Source organism: Cucurbita moschata, unplaced genomic scaffold (genome assembly GCF_002738365.1).
Source record: "Cucurbita moschata cultivar Rifu unplaced genomic scaffold, Cmos_1.0 Cmo_Scf00012, whole genome shotgun sequence".
NCBI lineage: Eukaryota > Viridiplantae > Streptophyta > Magnoliopsida > Cucurbitales > Cucurbitaceae > Cucurbita > Cucurbita moschata.
In genome coordinates this window covers 3,202,956-3,226,507 of record NW_019268528.1, presented here as the reverse complement: position 1 = coordinate 3,226,507, position 23,552 = coordinate 3,202,956, and the positions used below count along the sequence as shown (strand labels likewise).

At 35.8% G+C, this 23,552-nt stretch overlaps 2 protein-coding genes across 2 annotated transcripts; both read left to right on the top strand.

Annotated features, from left to right (window-relative positions):
• Positions 1-2,126: 2,126 nt before the first annotated feature.
• On the top strand, positions 2,127-3,888 carry LOC111450600 (pectate lyase-like). The gene is made up of 3 exons (XM_023090810.1): positions 2,127-2,336; positions 2,430-3,081; positions 3,263-3,888. Exons 1-3 carry the CDS (start codon positions 2,143-2,145, stop codon positions 3,734-3,736), a joined length of 1,320 nt encoding a protein of 439 aa, XP_022946578.1. The 5' UTR covers positions 2,127-2,142; the 3' UTR covers positions 3,737-3,888.
• Positions 3,889-19,951: 16,063 nt separating this feature from the next.
• Positions 19,952-23,505, top strand: LOC111450266 (protein NRT1/ PTR FAMILY 4.6-like). Its single transcript, XM_023090298.1, has 5 exons — positions 19,952-20,061; positions 20,134-20,248; positions 20,335-20,552; positions 21,158-21,541; positions 22,466-23,505. Exons 1-5 carry the CDS (start codon positions 20,059-20,061, stop codon positions 23,414-23,416), a joined length of 1,671 nt encoding a protein of 556 aa, XP_022946066.1. The 5' UTR covers positions 19,952-20,058; the 3' UTR covers positions 23,417-23,505.
• The last annotated feature ends 47 nt before the right edge of the window (positions 23,506-23,552 follow it).

The window sequence follows — 23,552 nt, the reverse complement described above, 5'->3', positions numbered from 1 at the left end:
CACCATTCTTAGGTTGATGATGTTTGGCTCCATGGCCATTGATACCAAATTAGATAAATATGGTTCCATCGTAAAATCAATTGGCAACGAGACGAGTAATCAATATACGATCTTATAAACACTATGACTCTTATATCATATTTAGTACTGAATTATAGTTTACCATATATATCATATTTGATATTTTATTATAGTCAACATATTTGTTTTCTATTACGGTTTATTATCTATATTTTTCATTTATTGTTCTTTCTATTTATTACTCTTTCCAAATCCTTAAATTTATTTGATTATAAACCGATAACTTTCACACCATTTACGTGTGATGGTTTTAACAAATATTCTCATTACCGTTAATGAATATAGACGAAGTGATAAACAAGTTAAACGAGGCGGATGACATCGAAACCTTGATCAAGATTGAACTTAAAAAATAAAAGTCAATCCATTCTTAATTCTTTTGTACATAATATCTTTGTATAAATTCCTCGAATATGGATAAACCATGGATCAACAAAGATAGGTTATCGGGTGATCTTCATTAAAGTGGGTAACGTCACTTAGAAGGATCGAAGTTCATGTGGTGTTAGGTTCGATGGATATTCATCAAAGTGAAGGTTAAGATTGAGACGTTTTGGTTGCATGGCTTGATACTCTTGTTCAGCTCAGCTCACAAAAGATAAGATATGTTTCTCGAACTTTGGTGAGTAATTAATTTACTCAGTAAATAGTTAGCTTGTTATTAACAAGTTTTATTAATTATCTTTCGATATGTTTTAAGTTTTATTTGTAACAGGTTGTTTGTAGGTTTTTGGTCTAGATCGGATCCTCGATCTAATCATTAAGCTTTATCCGTTGGTTTTGTTTATACTTACTACAAATTTTTGACTCATATGTAAGACACGCTCTCGGTCAAATATGGCCCGTCTAGTAAACTCTTTTAGCAGCTTGAAGTAGTACACAACCCGATGATCAGGAATACTTAATGTTCACAATTTAGCACATAGCATGTCGGTCAAGGGTTCCGCGAGGATTGATAAACTTGTTTAGGACCTTCGATATGTTACTTATATCGCTCAACTCTTTTCTCGCGTATCACATCATTAAAGTCGTTATTTCTTCCCAATTCCTTTAATTTAATCTATACTCAATAATTTTTAAGGTCAATATAGATCAATATCGATAAAAACAAGTCAAATAGGACAAACCAGAGCTCGTCACACACCGTCACGCGCTCACCATGCACCTTCCACCTTTGGCCATGCACCTTCCACCTTTGGCCACATGTCTCACCCATACTGCCTAATTCCAAATCATTCATGTGGAGTCAATTACCGAAGAGACTTCAATTCCTATTGCGCTCTTCTCGTCCAAATTGATAGACAATTAACAATAGACAAAGAAATAGACAACAACATAACTATCCAATCATAAACATATGTTTATAAGAATAAATAGTACTCTATTTCAACAAATCAGATCTCGATCCATTTATATTTATGATTTCGTAGCATTATTCATATGACTTAAGAACTCGTTCAATTTGAACTATCCAATCTAAACCAATCCGAATTCGACAAGAATGAGTTGGGTTAATTTTTTTTTGTTTGAGTTGAGTTGAATTTGAAAAATCGAAAAATTTAGTTCAGTTCATCAATTAAATTTTTTCTAGTCGGACTAAAAAATAGGATTACAACTTAATCCAATCATATCATACTTTTTGGATTATTATGAATATTAAAAATATTTGACATTTATAACCGATGTGAGTAATGATTACGACTGAATATTTGATATTATTAGTTACTAACGTTCAACCACACAAATCTAAACAAAATCAAGGAAATTTACTAATAATTTGAACTGGTTGCGATCTTGTCGCCATCTTTTTCTATGAACTTTCTAATTTTAGGCATTAAAAATCCATTATTGGAAGCCCACAATGAGTATATAAACTCAACAATCCTTCCTCATAATCATCAATCATCAAGGCAAAAACATTCGTGGTTGGCCTAGATCATCTGGTGATTTTGGCTTTGGGGTTCTCTCGAGAGCTCACTCATCCTCACCAGCGGTTCTAGGTCAACACAAAAAGGAAAAAAAAAAAAAAAAAAAAAAGAAGAGAGAGACAAAAGCATAACGATGGCCGGGTTTAGAATCTTGTTCGTCTTCTCGTTGTTGTACTTTGTCGCGGCATATACCGATGCCAATGTCGATGTCGATGACCATGATGAATATTGGCTCACTCGTGCTAATGAGGCTAAGAAAGTAGCCCAAGATGCCTACAATCCTAAGCCAGAAAGCGTCACTGAGCATTTGAACGTCGCCGTCCGTCTGTAAGTAGATCCATAATAAATAAAAGTGTTTGTGAATAAATGAAACAATATGTACATCATGAACTGTCCTGTAACGAAAATATGGTTTGGCAGGGCGATGGTGGGTGACAATAGTACAAGAAGGAGTCTCAATAAATATAAAGGACCATGTTTGAAGACAAACCCGATCGATAGATGCTGGAGATGCGATAAAAATTGGGCTAACAATCGAAAGAAGCTAGCCGAGTGCCCGTTAGGGTTTGGCCATCAAACCATCGGCGGAAAGAGAGGACGCATCTACGTGGTGACCGACGCATCTGATGATAACTTGGTTGACCCCAAGCCCGGAACCCTCCGCCATGGCGTGATTCAAAAAGGTCCACTTTGGATCATTTTTGGACGTAGCATGGTCATCAGGCTAGCCCAAGAGCTGATGATCTCAAGCGACAAAACCATCGATGCTCGTGGCTTTAATGTTCACATTGCCTATGGCGCTGGCCTCACCATTCAATTCGCCCACAATGTTATCATCCATGGCCTTCACATCCATAATATCATCTCCAAATCCGGTGGCTATATTAGAGATTCCGTTGATCATTATGGATTTAGAACACAAAGCGATGGCGATGGTATCTCCATCTTTGGCTCTTCTCATATATGGATCGACCATGTTTCCATGTATGCATGCCAAGACGGCCTCATCGATGCCATCATGGGTTCCACCGGCATCACCATTTCCAATAGTCATTTCACTCATCACAACGAGGTATCTAATTATTTCATTTATGACATTCTGCTTTGTTTATGACATACCATTGTGGGAGAGTCATGATTCCTATCATGGAATCACACCATTGTGGGTTTGTCGTGCTTCCTAACGCGTTAGGGAATCACACCATTGTGGGGTTGTCGTGCTTCCTAACACTGTATCATCTGTATATGAACAGGCGATGTTATTCGGAGCAAGCGATAGCTACAAAGAGGACGAGATCATGCAAATAACCCTCGCATTCAACCACTTCGGGAGGGGATTGGTGCAAAGAATGCCAAGGTGTAGATTTGGGTTCTTCCATGTGGTAAACAATGACTACACCCATTGGCTAATGTATGCCATCGGAGGTAGTCAACATCCAACCATCGTGAGCCAAGGCAACCGATTCATTGCGCCACAGAACATCAATGCAAAAACGATAACAAAGAGAGAGTATGCAGATGAGAGTGAGTGGAAGAAGTGGTCGTGGAGATCGGAAGGGGATTTGTTGTTGAATGGTGCGGTGTTTGTTGGGTCGGGAGACCAAACCAAAGGGAAGAAGAAGGACTTGTCGAGATATGACATGATTTCGTTCAAGCCAGGGTCTTATGTGAAGAGACTTGTACGCTTCGCGGGAACACTTGAATGTCGTGTAGGCAAACCATGCTAGCTTTTTTTCTCCTTTTACCATTTTTTTTCTTCGTTTTTATTCTTGTTGTTCTTCCTTTAGAACTAATAAATTCCAAATTTTCTAAAGAATTTTATATAATTCATCCCTATCCCTATCCCTATCCCTATCCCTCTCCCTCTCCATTCTCATGATGTACTTTTTTTATATTTAATTTTAATAATTTGTATGTATCAATAATATCTTAAATTTGATCTTGTTTCTCTAACCTTGATGTGCCATCTTTTGTTTGATATCTTTTGTTTGAGTTAATGTCTAGTCAACTCTCGAGCATGTTCGAGAGATTGGTTCTAATGCTACTACTCTACCTCTAAATTCCTTGAAATCTCTTGAAGAGGTTCTGAAATGATTTGTAAGGTCTAAAACTAACTATGAACTTGTGAGGACCGATTAGTTCCAAGGCTTGGTGTCATTATGTTAATAAAAAATGACTTGGGATGTAATAAATTGGTCTACTATAGAGATGAGACTTCATAATTTTAGGGACTCGAGAAGGAACAAAAGACGGGGCAAAAATGTTTATTCCTTTTGGGCTTCCCCTCAAGGTTTTTAAAATGCCTTTATTAGGGAGAGAGTCTTGACCTTATGTTCGAGTCATAGCAAGGAAGAATGTTGAAGAGAGTCATAGCAAAGAAGATCTCGTGGAATGTTAAGAATGAGTCATGGCAAGGAATATCTCGTGGAATGTTGAAGAACGAGTCATGGCAAGAAATATCTCGTGGAATGTTGAAGAACGAGTCATGGCAAGGAATATCTCGTGGAATGTTGAAGTCATAAATGTTGAAGAACTCTTGTATGGTTGAATACAAGCTAGGGGGTGTACGTATCTTCTATTCATTTCTTTTGTTTTAATTCATACTAAAAATCAAAATGGTTCTCAATACTTCTATGAAACGTGTGTGGGAGAGGGTCTAGCCCTACTGTGCGAGTGACGGGCTATATGATCTTTGGGCTAATAGGCTAAAAATCATCACTCGTTTCCTCCAGCTAGCTTGGTCATATTTGCAGGCTAAGGCTAGAATCAAGCTAAATGAGGAAAGGTAATGTAGCTGGATTTGGTCTCTATATCTTTCGTTCTTTGAGCTTCTTGTTTGTTGCCTCCTAATCCATATCTCAATGGTTTATTAGTGCTATAGTTTGCTTGAGGTGTACCGACATGTCGTGGCTCAGATTCATTAAGTTTTTGGATACAAGCCAAAGGTAAAATGGAGCTTCCACTTCACTTTTCACTTTAGTATAATATCGTTGAGCTAGACATGAGACTGGTTAGGGATGTGTGATCCATTCTGTGGGTGGGTGTTGATTATGTGGGTAGTCAACGAAGCTAGCACGTAGAGAGGGATCTTGGGAGACTATATGGCCTGTGGGACAGGTTTACTAGCTAACCTACCATGGATGATGAGCAGACTAACACTCACCATGTTGTCCCACTTAATAGAGAGATTTCTTTTATGTAGCGCTTCAATATTAGATACTGGCTACTAACCTAATCTAAGTCTATAAACAACAAGAGTCCTCTATCTAGAGTCTAGACTAAAGTCCATGATCACCTCCTAGGTTAAAGATGTAATCAGAATCTGCAAGCACGTTGCTTATTAGGTATATCACTTAGTTCTCCTCTATTTTTTCAGGTATTTGCAGCCTGCCAATTGAAGTGGAGGAGAATCACACCATATTGGACTTTGTGTATTTGTTTGTCTTAATTGAATTTTAATTTTACCACATTTTCTTATTTTATTTTATTTTTTCGCTTTCATCTTCTTAGTCAGTTTCAAAGCATTAAACTACTAATCCAAATCGAGGCAAACTCTGAATACTAGATATGATCTCAAAATAACAGGGGTCAAGGTCGGCTAGTGAGACGATGGGGGATAAGCTTCATCGTCGAGAGGAAAACAGCACGGATCACCAGCTAAGGCCCCTAAATGACCGCTCAGTGATAAAGGAGGTATGGGTGCAGAGACATCCAGGAGGTTTGCCTAGAAGCAGCCACCCTTGAAAGAGTGCGTAATAGCTCACTGATCGAGTGCTCTTGCACTGAAGATGAACAAGGCTAAGCGATCTGCCGAAGCTGTGGGATGTAAAAATGCATCGTAGTGACAATAATTCCTATCCTGACCCTGTTTATATACTATTTATATACATGATATTAGGTCGAAATGGCTAATGTTGAATGCTAAAAATTAAAAATAAAAAAATAATAAATTTACCATCAATGTAAATGTATGGACGAACAATGTATACGAAGAGTATAAATTATCTCCAAACTTTTTAATGTTAATTTTAAAAGTTTTAAATGTGTAGTAACAGTAAAAATATTTTTAACTTTTTTATAAAAAAAAATTTAAAAGATTTTTTAGTTTTAAAAAAAAATTAAAAGTATTAATAAAAGTAAGTGTAAATATATTTTTGGGATATTTTTTAAAATTTAAAGATATTATTGAAAATGTAAAAATATTTGAAAAAGAAAATGAAAAATGAAAATAAGCGGTGGGCAAGAAATAACACAAAACACAAAGTAGCATTGTTGGATGGCGTTCCCACGCTCATGTTTATTCACCTTTCTATCTCGCAACTCACCCACGTCCTATCACCACGACAACACAACACAATTCAACATCACCCTCTCACTTTTTCTCTCTTTTCTTTATTTCCCTCTCCCCAAGGCTAAATTTGTAATTTTTATTTCACACGCGCTATCCTACCTCGGATAAAACATAGTAGCAAGTTTACAGTTCACGGCACTTGATATCTCTGACATTTCTCATGTGCTTTTAAGAACGAAAACTATTGTGTTTTGTTATCTCTCACGGGTCATCCATTATAAAATTAATGGTAAATAAAACATGCTTAATTTTGATAAAAATCATGCATACTATAGTCCTTATTCAGATATGGTCTCAGTTCATTCATGTATCTTTCTATGCTCAAACGTCGTAGAAGTTCATGTAAAAATAAATATGCATAATTTCTACTGTATTATAATAGCAATATTCATGTATCGTATATTCATACAGCTTAAAGCATCGTATCTGTGAATGTTTGCTGAATCCACCGCACCTAAATGGTGTGAAAGTTATCTTATTTATAATCAAATAAATTACAAGGATATGGAAATAGTAATAAATGGAAATAACAATAAATGGAAAGATATCTATAGTAATAAGGCAAATATTAGATATTTGCCTTATAATAAAATATCAAATATAATATATACGGGAAAGTATAATTTATTACTAAATATCCTTAACACCCCACCGCAAGCTGAGCGTCAGATTTGAACGAACGTGAAGCTTGGATCTGAAAAATTCAAAGAGGTTGCGAAACACTTTTCGTGAAGATGTCAACAGCCTGGTTCAGAGGAGGCGTAGAGAAACACTTTCTTGGCCATCGAAAATTGCAGAGGGATTACTGCTTAGCGGCGATGCTGCCTTGGCTTCGGCGAGAATATGTCTAACCCATGAAGATGGATTGTCGCTTAGCGACGATGCTGCCTTGGCTCTGGTGAGAATATGTCTAACCCCAAGAAGTAGAAGGGGAAACCTAGAGCAAGGGACAAAGACAATGTTGAAGCCGAAAGAGTCGCCACATTGGGCGAAGGAGCCAATTTTGGCGAGAAGGGCAGCTGGAAGAGTCGCCACATTGGGGCGAAGGAGCCAATTTTGGCGAGAAGGGCGGCGGCAACTTGGTTGGCGAAGATGCCAGTGCGGCGCCCAGATTCCAAAGGTAAATCTCTACAGAAGGTTGATGGGTTTATTGAGATTCTGTATATTTTCGAAGAGGAATGCTGATGAAGATCCTAAGATTAGGTTTTTTGTGAAGGATGAGGGATGAAGGATGAAGGGAAAATTGGGAAGAAAATGAAAGAGGCTATGTTTGGAAAAGGTGAGGTTGTATGTACAGAGTATGGCAAAGGATGATTTGGAGGTTAAAAGGGTGGAGCCGAAGAATAATCAATCGGCTCTGCATGTGGCAGCCATGACGACTGCCCCTGCGGCGTCAAAGCCAACAGTGGTGGTAGAGAAGAACAGTAGAAGATTTCAAAAGCCATTGAAAAGAAAGAATCCGGGTTGCTAAACCAAAATGGCTCTGATACCATGTGAATGTTTGCTGAATCCACCGCACCTAAATGGTGTGAAAGTTATCTTATTTATAATCAAATAAATTACAAGGATATGGAAATAGTAATAAATGGAAATAACAATAAATGGAAAGATATCTATAGTAATAAGGCAAATATTAGATATTTGCCTTATAATAAAATATCAAATATAATATATACGGGAAAGTATAATTTATTACTAAATATCCTAACAGTATCAAAATTAACTATAACAAACCAAAGATTATCCTTTTTCTTTCCTATTTCACATTGTTATTCTTTTTCCTTCCTCTTTCAAATCAATTATGTTACTCTCTTAATTTTCACGTCTTAGCCTTCCTAAGAATCGAGTGTTGAAAAGTAAAAAACATACGATTCAGAATAGAAAGTAAATATATATAATTATCTCACTGTTCTCGAATTGGTTCTTTCGATGAATTTTTTTTCTTCTTCTTATGGTTCGTCCTTGTTTTTATTAGTTTCTTCACTTTTTAGATTCTATATTTTTTTAGTACTATAGTCTGTCGTACTCATCTCCTCCTTCCAATTTATTAATTTTTTGTAACGTTTATACAAGAACCTAAGTTAAATTTTTTTTAAATATGAAGATATTTGATAGTAATTGTTAAATGAGCGGTTGTTTTTTAAGTTTGTGTTGGGTTAAATTTTTTTAAAATAAAAATTTTGATTCTGTTGTGGAGGAGAACAAAACACCTAGTGTGGAAACCTTCCGAATGAGACGCTAAAGTAAAAATCCAAAGAGAACAATATCTCTTAGAGGTGAATCTGGGCCGTTACATATTTTATACTGTCTTTAAATACATTTGAATAAACTAATAAAAAACTATCCATATATTTTATATTCTTCTTAAACACATTATTTTATAATATGAATAAACTAACAAATAACGTCCATAAGTTTTTGGTTTGATTCTAAGAATATGATTTATGATAGGTTCAGGGTGCATACATTTGGGTTGTGTTCAATGTTCATAGATAATGCATGTATTTGAATACTTTTAAAACATATTGTTTTCATTTTACCGATTCTTAAATGCATACGTTTATACTAATTTTTTTTTAATCTTTGTGTTAGTTGAAAAGCGACTATAAAAGTTTTTTTTTTTTAAGATTTAAGTTATAACTTATTTATTATGTATTTATTGCTGGGTAAATTATTATATCACAATTTATATAGTTCTTCCAATAATTTAGGGCACTCCAAAATTATTAATGTCATGCATAAATGAGTGTGTTTAGATTAATTAAAATATTTAATTGATGTATTTATTTATAGTAATATAACAATGTTAAACTAGGTTGGGATGTTAACGAAGAATTTATTTATTTGAATAATTATGGATTGATTTATGTTTGTTTGTGAACTTTTAATATCTTTCATCTATTAGACGGAATAATTATGAATTATGGATAAATAAATATATTTTTAAATAATTAATTTTTTTTTTTAACAAATCGACTCTTGGATTGAGTTATCAATCTAACTGACTCGAACTTTTGAGTTGATTAAAAAAATTCTATAAATTCAACCTGATCTTCTTAACCGTTATGTACGAACAAATTATAGTCTCGTGGGAGGAAAATATTTCAAATATAATAAATATTTATTATGGAAGTGAAAAAAAAAACATGGAAGGCTTTTAAAAAATGAGAAATGAAAATTAGAGAAATTAATGGAATCTGGGAAAGGTGAAAGAGATTGAAGGTTGAAAATTTAAAAGATGCTTTGAATTTATGAAAATAGCTAAAAAAAGAAAAGAAAAAGAAAAAGAAAAAGAAAAAAAGAAAAAAAAAAAGGAAAAAGAAAATAATTGTGTGTTCAGAGCAATTTGCGGTAGTGGACATCAGGATGGTACTGATCCCTTATTTCACACCAATTTGCCTTTCCCTCAACTTGCCTACCTTTTATTTTTTACTTAATTTACTTTTTTCTTTTTTATATTTTAATATATTCTTTATTCTATTTTTTATATACTTATCTAAAACAACATAACTCAAATTAAAAATAAAGTGAAGAATAAAACAACGTCATGATTTAACTTTGCAATGACCCTAGATTTCTATTGACCTAAAGTCTCTACCGTCATTGTAACATACTCTCTTATGCCGAAATATACATTTTAAAATTTTATCGTAAAACATTGTTATGGACTTGCATGTTTGAAAACGTCTTTGACATAACATAACAAAATATTAAATAAAAAAAAATAAGACATTAAAAGTAAAAACATCATATACTGACCTCAAGTCTAAGAAATGAAATACAGATCTATGCACGTGTCATGGTCTCTACTTGCGATGTTGTCATCAGCCGTACAGAGGTGCCTTGCCTTTAGTTGATATAGAAGTAGCACACGGCTTGAGTATTTTAAGAAATACTCAGTAAGTGACCTCACTATTGGGGTTAGAGAATGTAAACACATGTCACTTGATCTTGGGATCTATTGTTAAAATTATCATAGGGGTGGCCTCCAGTCCGGACAAATTAGATGTGTAGTACTTCCCTACATACGACCTAGACATGCAAGTGCGGATCCTCAGGCGGTTCGCACCCCCCTGAACCCATCATAGTCGAACTAGCTGTCTGTATCGACGTCTAGAAGTCAGTAGGACTCCGAGTGTCATGCGAGACATGATCTTCATCATCATCATAGTGTACGCATCCGTAATCATCATCATAAATGGAAAAGTAACCCGATGTATATGAACACGCATAATGCATGAGGTCTTTATAGTTTTCATTTTTAAAATATCCTTTTGACACAACCATATGCATCATTCACCCATTACCTAAGGTAACATGCATGCATTGATCTGTATGTCATTGGTCTGATCCAATCTATAACGTTGAAAGGTTCAATGACGCATGGACTTACCTTGTAATTTAATCCAAACTTTTATATGTCGTTCATCAAGCCACTTTCAAGCATACCTTGATCAGTTTCTTATATTTAATAAATAGTTGCGTGACCGGATCATATTCTCTTATCAAAGTTAATGTACTCAATACAAAATGCTAAGGTGTCAATACTAATGCTAGAAAACCTCGAATACTTAATTTAGTCATAGTCTAGAGTTTTGAGCTATTATCCCGTGGACTCTCCCCTAAGCGACCTGTGGGGTCCTATGCTCTATGAACAACTCAATCTTGACCTATGCCTGAGGCTTCAAACGTTCCCGGCAACATAGTCTAATACTTGCATCCAAGGCTTCATGCATTTCGTGCGATACAATTTGCGTACCTATGTCCAAGGCTTCATGCGTTCCTTGCAACATAGTTTGAGTACCTACACCTAAGGCTTCATTCGTTCCCTGCAACGTAGTCTGTGTCATACGACCATGTTGCACTATTCATTGGTAGGTTTTTAGGATATCTCGGGTTCTCATTCTAAAAGTTATATGTTAAGTCTTGAAGCACAACCAAGGAAAAATTCTTAACAAGTATCGTTAGAAATCACGACTTTCCACAATGGTATGATATTGTCCACTTTGAGCATTCTCATTGCTTTCCTTTGGGCTTTCCCATGACTCATACCAATGGAGATGTATTCATTTCTTATAAACTCATGATCATCCCTCTAAATTAGTCAATCTGGGACTCCCTCTCAACAATTCTCCTCTCGAACAAAGTACACTATAGAGCCTCCCTGAGGCTTATGGAACCCTCGAACAGTCTCCCCTTAATCGAGGCTTGACTCCTTCTCTGAAGTCCTCGAACAAAGTACATCCTTTGTTTGACACTTGAGTCACTTTTGACTACACCTTCAAGACTCACAACTTCTTTGTTCGACATTTGAGGATTCTATTGGCAGGGCTAAGTTAAGGGCAAGACTCTGATACCATGTTAGAAATCACGACACTCCACAATGGTATGATATTGCCCACTTTTGAGCATAAGCTCTCGTGGCTTTGCTTTGGGGCTTTCCCAAAAGGCCTCATACGAATGGAGATGTATTCTTTTTTTATAAACTCATGATCATTCCTTAAATTAGTCAATCTAGGACTCCCTCTCAACAATCCTCAACAAGTACAACTTAATCCATATGAGTTATAGACATTTCTTTGTATGTATAAACCTTTTATAAGGCATCTTGTCACTTGGTATTCATAAAATCCTTATTTCTACAAGGTGTCTTGAGGGATAGTTACGTACTTTTCCTCTTGGTTCATATCTCAAAGTTGTCCTAATCTCCTTAAGATCTTTCATACTTAACCTTAATATCTTAAATGAGTCTCATATAAATTTTCGTAGTATTTTGAGTATTTTAAGGTCTTGAAAACATCCTAGAATTCTCATAGGGGTGTTTTGGTAATTTATCACCCCTAATCCTGGTTTAAATTTTCAACATATTCCAATGGCCTCGTAACTTTGAATAATTCCTTTAAACCATGACATAAGGCTCCTCATCAAATTTTATGTCATTCCGAGATCACTTTGGTCATAAGCCAATAGTACATAATCATAGGGGCATTTTAGTCATTTACACCTACCTAGGTTTAGTCCCTTATCATAATTTAATAATCACCAAATTTCATACCTAACTTCATCATGTCATATTGAGCCTTCTCCTACAATGTCATGAGCAACAGAATCTATTTAGTACGTTCGTAGCTCATGCACTTCACTGAAATCAACAATCATGTGGACACTACTGTTGGAAGACCTTAAATACTTAACCTTAATTTCAACTTTCTGACGTCATTCAAGATGACTTGCTTTCTTCCATCAACTAGATCAATACTTTAATCAGATTTAAACCCAATTTCCACGGTTCTGATCCTCTCAAACTTGATTTTGACCCTAAATAAGGTAATTGTGGTCATTATAATGTCATATTTCATAAATTTAAGTTGAATTTATGTTAGAATTGCGAAATACTAACGAAAGACGATGAACCACCTAATAGAAAACGACGACTGGCGATAGTTTGGAGCACTTTTGAGGAACGGGAGCTAACGTACTCGTATTAGGGAGAACATCGGCTAAGGCAAACTAAGTAAGGGGCCCTACTGTCATTGGTTAGAATTGTATGTTGTATGATGAGACGTGTCTGTGGCTTCGCATGTGTCATAGGCCATTTATGCAAATTGTTATGAAATGATATGTAAATGTTATGTGATGTAATTGTTATGTTGTATTTAATGAGCTGATATGCTCTATGGAATGTTATGTTATAAGATGATATGTTGACAACATGCTCGAGATTATTATGGTACTGTTATGATACATGATATGATATGTGCACGTTATAGATTGTTATGTTTGAAAGCATAAAAACGTTATGACATGACTGATATACGACATAAATGATATACTATGATTGACATAATGACAAACTGGTATGAAATACAACCCCAACATACACATGAGAGAAATGATATGAAAAATAATACATATGTACAAAGGCTAGCAAGGTTGTATTAATGATAAATAAAATGAAAAAATGTTGGGACCTTACGCATTTTTGCGTGCTTATGCATCGTGGGATACTCATATTCTTTCATGATTGTAACGACCCTAAATTTCCACATACTCAGAGTCGCTACTAACGTCTCATGCTCATCTATAATGCGGAAATATAACTCTTACATGAACATAATTGATAATGAAAATTTTCAAGAAAACGTTTAAAACAACTTCTCCTCTGAAAAACACTGCCATGGTCTTACGTGTTTAAATATGAAATACTGAAATTTAGAGAAACAAAAACAAATACAAAATAATTTAAAACAATGAAATGCAAAACAACCTATTCTAACTTAAACTAGAAATTTAAATATGAGTCTACCCTATGCACGTGCCACAGTCTCTGCTCGCGATGCCGCCGTCCTCCGTACAAGTGCGCCTCGCCTTTACCTGAAAAATGATGTGGCACACGGCCTGAGTATTTCAAAGAATACTCAGTAAGTGGCCCCACTATAGGGGGCCATGCAAATGCAAACACATACGATCATGATTTGGGGACCTATCTCTAATCATCTTAGGGGTGGCCTCCAGTCTCGGACAAATTGGATGTGTAGTACTTCCCTACACACGACTCACACGTGCGAGTGTGAATCCCCAGGGCGCTCGCACACCCCCTGGACCCTCTGGTCAAGCTAATCTGTAGCGACGTCCGGAGGTCAGCGGAACCCCATAGTGTCATGCACCTCATGAACACCCTCATCTGTGTGCTTTCGCACCTGTGCGCATACGCGCTCATCATACGGTGCGTGTCCGCACTCATCATCTCTAGGGGAAGTAGCCCTATGCTTATGAACATACAATATGCATGAGGTCCCTCTAAATCCATCATAATGTCTCTTCTGACACAACCCTCTAGTCTCATCTCTTTGTTACTCTAGGTAACACATACTCGTGGATATTTATATTAATATCATTTTCACGCTCTTAGGGTTGTGTCCTATGTCGATCTAACGACATGATGCAATATGGCACTCATCATCATATAGCATGCTCAATATGGAAAACATCATCATATTAAGGTAAACGTCACACAATCATCATACTCATCATATTGCCACAAAGTGCATCAAACATATCAAGTACGACATTCATCAAAATATATAAATACTGAGCACATCATCAGGTATCATAACCCACACATCATCATAAGTCATACATCATCATAACTCATATACCGCATCATACGACATAGTAACTCATACAATTTTTAGCCTATCCTATAGTAAGGCCACTTACCTGGTTGGCCTTAGCCGAAGTACTCCCTAATTTAATTACCGTAAGCTCCCGTTCCTCGAGAGTTGCTCTAAAGGTTGCTGGAGTTCGCTTCCTATCCCACCGTTCGTCACCTTTTGTTAGTATTTCACATTTTAATTAATAATCCAACTAACAATGTGAAATACGGCTCTAAAACGGTCTTAGTAAAAATCGAATTCCAAGTTTTCATTGTTTCTAAATTTTCTAAAACTCAAATTGAAAATATGTCAATATTATTTCATGCTGCTTTGAATCATCAATCCAATTATGGTTTGTTATAATATTATATTATCTGGATACAAACAATAATAATTTTTCACATTTTCCATGTTCTTTCTTGTACCTCTTTGTTCTCTTCTCTCTATATTTTTTTTCTTCCTACAAATGATTATGCAATTATAAAACAATTTCAATCCATTCTGTTCTCCTCCCTTTCCTAATATGCCTATTCGAAAGCCATTTTCAATCTATTCTTTTTTCTCTCTTTCCCAAATGACTATTAAATTCATTTACAATCCATTCTAATTTCCTTCATAAAACTGACTATGCATCAATCAATTATGATTTTCTTCTCTTTCCTAAAAATGATGATTCATGCAATTGACAAAACCATTTTCAATCAATTTTAATTTCCGAGAAGAGATCCAAAAATCTAAATAATTGAAAAAAGAGAGATCTAAAACAATTTTTCTATCTCCTGCAAAAATGAAAGAAGAGATCTAACTTACCCATAAATTTTCTATCTCTTCCCTTCCTATCAGATCTTCTTGGAGTGAAGCCATTCCTTCCCAGTAGCCATTTTTTTTTTCTTTCTGTTTCTTTATTTTGCAGATCCCTTTGCAGTTGGAGGTGTTGGGGAGATATTTGAGGAAGGTGGAGAGAGGGTCCATACTTTATTTTTTTATTTTTTATTTATTTTTAAAAATTATTATTATTTTTTCCTTTTTTTCTTTTTTTCGGGTCGTTACAATGATAGTACGAACGCGTACGCTATGAGGCAGGGGAACGGTCATTATGTTTACCATAATGCTATCGTGACGGCCGCTACTCCTAACAGGTGTCCGACATCAACAGCTACTAGAGAATGCTCGCTCGACCAGAAAGAAACCTAAGAGGTGTGCAAACCGACTGGTGGGTCCATACTCGCACGTATGGACCGTGTGTAGGAAAATTAAGTATTCATCCAAGTTGCTCGTTAGGATAGCCGCGGTAGGAGAATAAACTGTTATGATAGGTCCCATTCATGAAATTGTATGTATTTGCATTTAACTCCGGTAGAGAGGTTGCTTACTGAGTATTTTTCAAAATACTCTAGTCATGTGCTACTTTACTTTTAAGGTAAAGGCAAGGCGTCTCTGTACGGTTGACGATGACATCACAACTACGAGACCGTGACACATGCTTAGAATAGTTTCATATTTAAATTTAGTAGACTGTAGGTTAATTGCATTTTCATTTAGTAGCATATAGATTAGTTTAGGACATTTACTTCCTATTGCTTTCCTTTTTATTTCAAATTGTATTAATTTGTTTAAGAGCCTTAAACGAAGCACGCAACATTAAGGTTAATTTTATTATTTCCGCATTAAATATTCATAATATGTATACAGTAGCGACTTTGGATTAAGTAGAAAATTAAATTCAAACCGTGTTACGAACCATGAACCGTCACAACGGTACGATATTGTCTGCTTTAAGCATAAGTTCTCATACCCTTGCTTTTGGTTTTTACAAAAAATTTATGTACCAACCGAGATAGTATTCCTTATTTATAAATCCATGATTCCCCCTTAATTAGCTAACGTGGGACTCCTCCTAATAGTCCTCAACAATCCTCCCCTCTAACAGAGTACACCTATAGTCTTCCTCGAGGTCTCCTTCTCTTGGTGCCCTCGAACAAAGTTGGTTCGATACTTGAATCACTTTGACTACACCTTTGAAGCTTACAACTTATTCTTCGATACTTAAGAATAACATGGCTAGGTTAAATGCATGACTCTAATAGTCTGTGTTAGGAACAACGAGTCTCTACAATGATATAATATTGTCTACTATGAACGAAAAATCGAAGCATTAAATAGATATTATCCCCAATGTAGCTAAAGACTAAGCTTCTCGTTTGATATAAATGCTGTTTGTTTAATTTCACTGAATACAAAATCAGAGAAATAAATACATATATATATTACGGATGAGAAAATTAAATCTGGAAACATTGTATATACATATGGGTATGCGTTTGCATGATGAAGCTATCACTAAGTTTGCATTTAATACCCATTTTCTCTTATGGTCAACAACACATGCAAAAGAATCCAAAATCATTTATGGAAAAATTAATAGCTTTTTAATTCAATATTAACTTTATACAACTGTGTGACAGATATACATATATGATTTCAATATTCATTTTACACCTTATTCATAATTTTATTATAATAACAATTGCCAGCTTGGATTATAAATATTATGACTCGACTTTTATAATTTAAAAAAGACGAGTGTTAATATATTTAGTAAGATACTCTTTTGTTGGGGTTAGATATGCACACAGATATACGATACTAACGAGCTCAACCCTAATCGATAAATAAAGACACTTGATTGGTCAACTTGTGGACATTTGTGATGAACTCTGAAAATTATGGACTATCAATAATGGTCTAAAACAATATTCTGGTTAACTAATTACTCGAGCACAAGATTTACAATTACTATAAAATCATCTTTCATCGTAACGAAAGTTTCGAGTTGAAATCAATCCCAAGAATTTAGTGAGGGAACTACTCAACGTCTACAAATCTTCAAGTTGGCGTGCTGATTTGGTGGAATCGAGAGTCAAAAAAAATTGTGTGGTTGAGTCGAGGGGACGAGACGAGCAAGACAACAATTTGGCAACGATGTCATAGACTTACACGTAATAAAATAAAATAAAACCCTTAAATCAATCCAACACATGAGAAAGTAGTAAAACAATGGTTTGATCTAACATGAGGGCAACGAGATAAATCTAAGTGCAACTATTTAACACAAGTTTCATGGTCTTAACGCGACGATTCTGTCATCCGTACATGGGTGTCCTTTACCTAAAATATAAGAATAGCTCAAGGTTTAAGTATTTTAAGAAATACCCAGGAAGTGACTTCACTATTAAGGTCGGGAATCCAATCACATACAACATGGGAGACCTATCATTTAAAACATTATTTCATTTCATTCTCTTATGCGACTTTTAAGTCTTGGCTAAGTTGAGTATGGGCCCACCGAGTGGATACGTACACCCCCTAGACCTGTTGGTCGGCTAGCACTCGCTAATAGGTTGTTGCCTAAACACCCGTAGGGGATAGCGATCATTGTAGCATCATGGTAAACATGATGGTCATTTAGTCTCATCATGTACACATCCGTACTCATCATAAATGGGAAGTATCCCAATGCACGTGAACATACAATTATGTATGAGTTCCTATACTTTCCATCATGGTGTAATAAATAATGCAAGACAACCCCATTCTTTCATCACATATTAAACTCGGTAGCTGCATTTATAACATAAATTTGGCAATAGGGAGTTGCCCATCATAGATTTTCTTATTTCAAAACATATCATGGCATATCATGGCATACCATAAACATAACATAGTACATCACGACATGTCATAGTATATCATGGTCTAGCATAACAATCATAGTACATCATGACATCTCATAACATAACATAGTTTATCGTGACATATCATGACATTTCGTTGATACCATAAATATTATTTGACATATCATATAGTGTAACATAACATAATATCACACATATGATACATACAAAGGCCATTGGGTGCATGTCATCATACATATTAGATAAATAACTAAAATCTCATAAAACTCAAATATTAAACATTTACAAATCACAACGCTTCTGTAACATCGATTACACGAGTAAAATATTTTTAAAGTTCGTCATAATTTTAAAAGTAGGATATGGTTAGGTTGTGTTGTAACCATACTTTCAAGTTGGTTAGGTTAGCTGGGTTGACCCGATAAAAAAATGTCAACCGGCCAACTCATCCAATAGAAAAAAAATGCCTAGATTAATTGGATTATCGAGTCATATAGACACCCCTAATCATCACAACAGCTTATCTCTATCTTAACTTTCACCTTTAGCTATAGCCTATGCTCAACCGCCCACCACCGACCAATGACTATCGTTAACCGCTTCGACCAGCGATCACCATAACCATCGACGCCCACCAATGTCTCTCATTATCGAAGATCACCAACCTCACTCTACCTTCATGACCATCGACTATGAATGGTGGTCAGTGATTAATCACACTGTTTTAAGTACAAATTTAAACTTTAATGTTTATAATAATCTTCGTTAATAATAGTTTTATCGAGTAGTTTGATATTACAAAATGCATTTTGAATATAAATCAAATAAAAAAAAAAGTTGTATAAAAACACCGATAATTTTAAACCGTTATATATATATATATATATATATATATATATATATATATATATATATATAGACATAAACTATATTTTATAAAAACATTTATTTCACACAACATGCACTAAAATAGCTTGAGAATTTCCGTTGCGTCTAGTGTATGCCATAAACAGGTTTCTATAACGTCTAAAAGTCTGAATTTTGAAGTGCAAAAGGTCCTTTCAATCATATGCTTTTCCTTTTCATGTTTTCTTACAACTTACCATAATCTACAATTATTTTCAAACTAATTAGGTTCAATTATGTATTAATTACTCTTATTATATGTAGATATGTTCAAAAGAATTCGATCACTAAAAAAATCTAATTAACCGCTCAAATCTTACCAACCAGACGCGTGTTAAAAACTTGGGGGAAAGTCCAAAGAGGAGAATATGATGCGTTTTAAAGACTTGGGAAAAAATCCAAAGAGGACAATATCTGATGGATCTCGGTCGTTACATTTATATGGCATGACTATGGCTCTAATACCATGTTAGATAAAAACACTAGACTCCCCAGAATGATATGATATTGTCTACTCTTGAGTATAAGCTTTCATGACTTTGTTTGGGCTTCCCGAAAAGCCTCACTCATGATCATTGCCTAAATGAGCCGATATTTTACTCAACCAAATAGGAGGTTAGAAGCAATTTATTGAAAAAAAAAAGCGTATATATTTCAAATCACAAAAAGAATATAATATATAGATCACTATTTAGTTTTATAAAATATAATAATAATAATTACGTCAAATAATTGAAAAGAAAATATAGTTAAAGTTGTTCTTGTCCGGTACCAAAGTAAAAAGGAATAATTCAGATTTGTTAAAGAGAGGAGCGTTTCCCTTAAACCCCTCTCCCTCTGCATTTTTCTTCACTCTATAAATATCAGCTCAGCTCACCTCAGCTCAGCCACCCAACAAAGACCCAAATTTTGAGTCAAATCGCCTCCATCCATTCACAAAAATGGTGGGTTTCTCCAAATTTCCTTCTTTTCAACCTTTGATCCTTCTATAATGTTTCTTGGATGGTTTGTTATAGGAAGTTGTTAAGGAGGAGGGGGACGGCGGCGTATGGGAAGGCTACGTCGACTGGCGGAGGAGGCCGGCCGTGAGAGGGCGGCACGGTGGCATGAGGGCGGCTGGGTTTGTGTTAGGTTAGTGAACTCTTCGAATCTCCTTTTTGTTTTTGTCATACATGTCAATTAACACTGAGTTGTCAATTAACACTGAGTTATATTAGGAGTGGAAGTACTTGAGAATTTAGCGTTTCTAGCTAATGCAAGCAACTTGGTGATGTTTTTGAGGAAGTACATGCAATTTTCACCGACGGAATCCGCTAACCATGTCACCAATTTCATGGGCACTGCCTTCCTTCTCGCCCTTCTTGGCGGCTTCCTTTCCGATGCCTTTTTCACCACTTACTACGTCTTCTTATTCTCCTCTCTTCTCGAGTTTCTGGTTCGTACTCTTACTCTCCTCTCAATATTAAGTTGTATTTAAATGTGTGTAATTTTTTTTTATTTAAAAGTTAAATTTTATAAAGAAAGTGAGAAAAATAATAATTTTTGCTTTGTTTTTATTGAGTTGGAAAATGAAATGAATTGAATGAAAATAATGTCCCCACAGCCAAAATAACGTATGTACCCGTTTCTTTCCAAGATAATGACACACATCCCAACAAACCCATCTTTATAATAATTAAAAAAAAAACAAATTTCATAATTTAAGACCTAATACGACCACCGTCGTCCTCACGATACGTTCAAAATTCGAAAATAGGTCAACCCAATTAAGGTAATTGTTAAAAAAAAGGTCGTAGGTTCAAATTTTCTTTCACCGACTTATAAGGCGGAGGGAAATTAATTAAAATTTTTATGATTACGATGAATAATAAAAAAAAAATATAGTATTCCCTCAGCTTTTACAAATTGCATGACGTATAATTTGGATGGAGGAAAATGATAAATAAATAAATAAATAATTTGGTGTGAAAAGACATGAGGGGAGAGTGTGTTGTTGACGACATAAAAGGGTTGTTTTTTTTTTGGAATTGGGTGTAAAAGGGGTTGGTGATTCTCACGGTGGAAGCGAAGGCGGCAACGGCGGCATCGGCGGCGGTGGTGTTCGTGGGGCTATACCTGGTGGCGGTGGGGGTGGGGGGGATAAAGGGGTCGTTGCCGACGCATGGGGCGGAGCAGTTCGAGGAGGGGACGGCGGAGGGGAGGAGGGGGAGGTCGAGTTTCTTCAACTACTTCGTGTTTAGTTTGTCATGTGGGGCGGTTGTGGCGGTGACGTTGGTGGTGTGGATGGAAGACAACTTGGGGTGGGAGTGGGGGTTTGGAATCTCAACCATCGCTATTTTGGTGTCGATTCCTTTGTTCCTTGCTGGTTCCTGTTTTTATCGTAATAAGATCCCCGCTGGTGCTCCTCTTACCACCATTCTCAAGGTACTTCTCTTTCATTAAACTTTCTTTTTTTTTTTTTTTTCATTTTCATCTCTTTTTTTTTTTTATCTAAATTTTTGTTTATAAAAATGTACCCACCATGAAAGTCCCACACGTCCGCTAATTTACGGAATGATCGTGGTTTTATAACCAAGGAATACTCGCTTTTTGGGGAAGTCCAAGTAAAGCCACGAGAGCTTATGCTCAAAGTGGACAATATCGTACACAATGCTAATTTACGGAATGATCGTGGTTTTATAACCAAGGAATACTCGCTTTTTGGGGAAGTCCAAGTAAAGCCACGAGAGCTTATGCTCAAAGTGGACAATATCGTACCATTGTGAGAGTTGTATTCATCTCACATCTATGAATTTAAAGTAATGGGTTCTCATCGAACGGTAAAATTTTATAAAAAATGATAAAAAAAACTTTTAATATTCTTAATTTTTTTTAAAAACTTTTAAAATTATGTCTATATGCTATTAAAGGTATTTTTGGAATTTCTTAAAAGATTCCAAAGTTATTTTTTAAATTGAAGGGTATTATTAAAACTTTACAGAAATGAAAAAGGTTGATTTTGATGATCGGGTATCCGTATTCTTTTTTAAAATTTAAGACTAACATTTGTACTCTTAAATTTTTTTATTAAAGTTTTTATGTTATTAACAATTTCTTAAAAAATTTGAAAACTTAAGAGTATTATTACAAATTTATAAAAATGATTTTGATGATCCGATATTCATATTATTTTTTAAAATTTTGGAGTAACGCACCAACGTTAAGACTCTTAAATTTCTTTAAAGTTTTTATGTTATTAACAAAAGATCACGAGGGAATTATTGAAACAGAAAGATTTTTATTTTTTAAAATTTAAAAGTATTATTGCATTCAATGTTGATAAAGAAATGTTTGGGTTGGATGATTCAGGTATTGGTAGCAGCAACGTTGAACGGTAGAAGCAGAAACAAAACAGCATCAAACGCAGTAGCAAGCATGACAAGAAGCCCATCCACCACAACCCCAAAGCCAACCAAGGAGCCAACACACACCACACCACCACCAACCCAAACCCTCAAGTTCCTAAACAAAGCAATACAAACCCCACCCTTCCACCCATCACTAAGCTGCACAACCCAACAGCTAGAAGACGTCAAAGTAGTCTTAAAACTCCTCCCAATCTTCGCATGCACCATAATCCTCAACTCCTGCCTCGCTCAACTCTCCACCTTCTCCGTCGAACAAGCCTCCACTATGAACACCAAAATCGGATCCATCAAACTCCCACCCGCCTCTCTCCCTATCTTCCCTATACTCTTCATCATACTCCTCGCCCCGCTCTACAACCATCTCATTATCCCCTTCGCTCGCACTCTCACTCGAACCGAATCCGGTATCACTCACCTTCAACGCATTGGCGTCGGCCTACTTCTCTCAATCGTCGCCATGGCCATCGCTGCCCTCATCGAGGTCAAGCGCAAGGCTATTGCGGACGCACACCCCGCGGCCCACCCGCTCCCCATCACATTCCTTTGGATTGGCTTCCAGTACTTGTTTTTGGGGTCTGCTGATTTGTTCACCTTGGCGGGGTTGTTGGAGTTTTTCTTTACCGAGGCTCCTTCGACCATGAGGTCTTTGGCTACGGCTCTCTCTTGGGCTTCATTGGCGGTTGGCTACTATCTAAGCTCCGTTATTGTGTCCCTTGTCAACCGTGTCACTGCCAAGTCTTCCCACTCGCCTTGGCTGTCTGCCCAAGACATCAATCACTATGATCTTCATAAGTTCTACTGGCTCATGTGTGCGCTTAGTGCATTGAATTTCTTGCATTTCCTTTTTTGGGCCATCAAGTATAAATATCGGTCCACCCTAGCGAGCAAGTGATATGCTACGATGATATGTTATATTATTGTATCTTTCTCGATACTTAAGCGTTCAATATATTATATACAGATATAAACGCGTTTTTTTTTTTTTTTTTTTTTTTTTTTTTTTTTTTTTTTTTTTTTTTTTTTTTTTT

Excerpts from the sequence above, each read along its gene's own strand:
- LOC111450600 (XM_023090810.1), top strand. The coding sequence starts at position 2,143 with ATGGCCGGGTTTAGAATCTTGTTCGTCTTCTCGTTGTTGTACTTTGTC. Across the intron at positions 2,337-2,429 it reads TTGAACGTCGCCGTCCGTCT|GGCGATGGTGGGTGACAATA; the intron begins GTAAGTAGATCC and ends ATGGTTTGGCAG. Across the intron at positions 3,082-3,262 it reads ATTTCACTCATCACAACGAG|GCGATGTTATTCGGAGCAAG; the intron begins GTATCTAATTAT and ends GTATATGAACAG.
- LOC111450266 (XM_023090298.1), top strand. Across the intron at positions 20,553-21,157 it reads CCTCTCTTCTCGAGTTTCTG|GGGTTGGTGATTCTCACGGT; the intron begins GTTCGTACTCTT and ends TGGGTGTAAAAG. Across the intron at positions 21,542-22,465 it reads CTCTTACCACCATTCTCAAG|GTATTGGTAGCAGCAACGTT; the intron begins GTACTTCTCTTT and ends TGGATGATTCAG.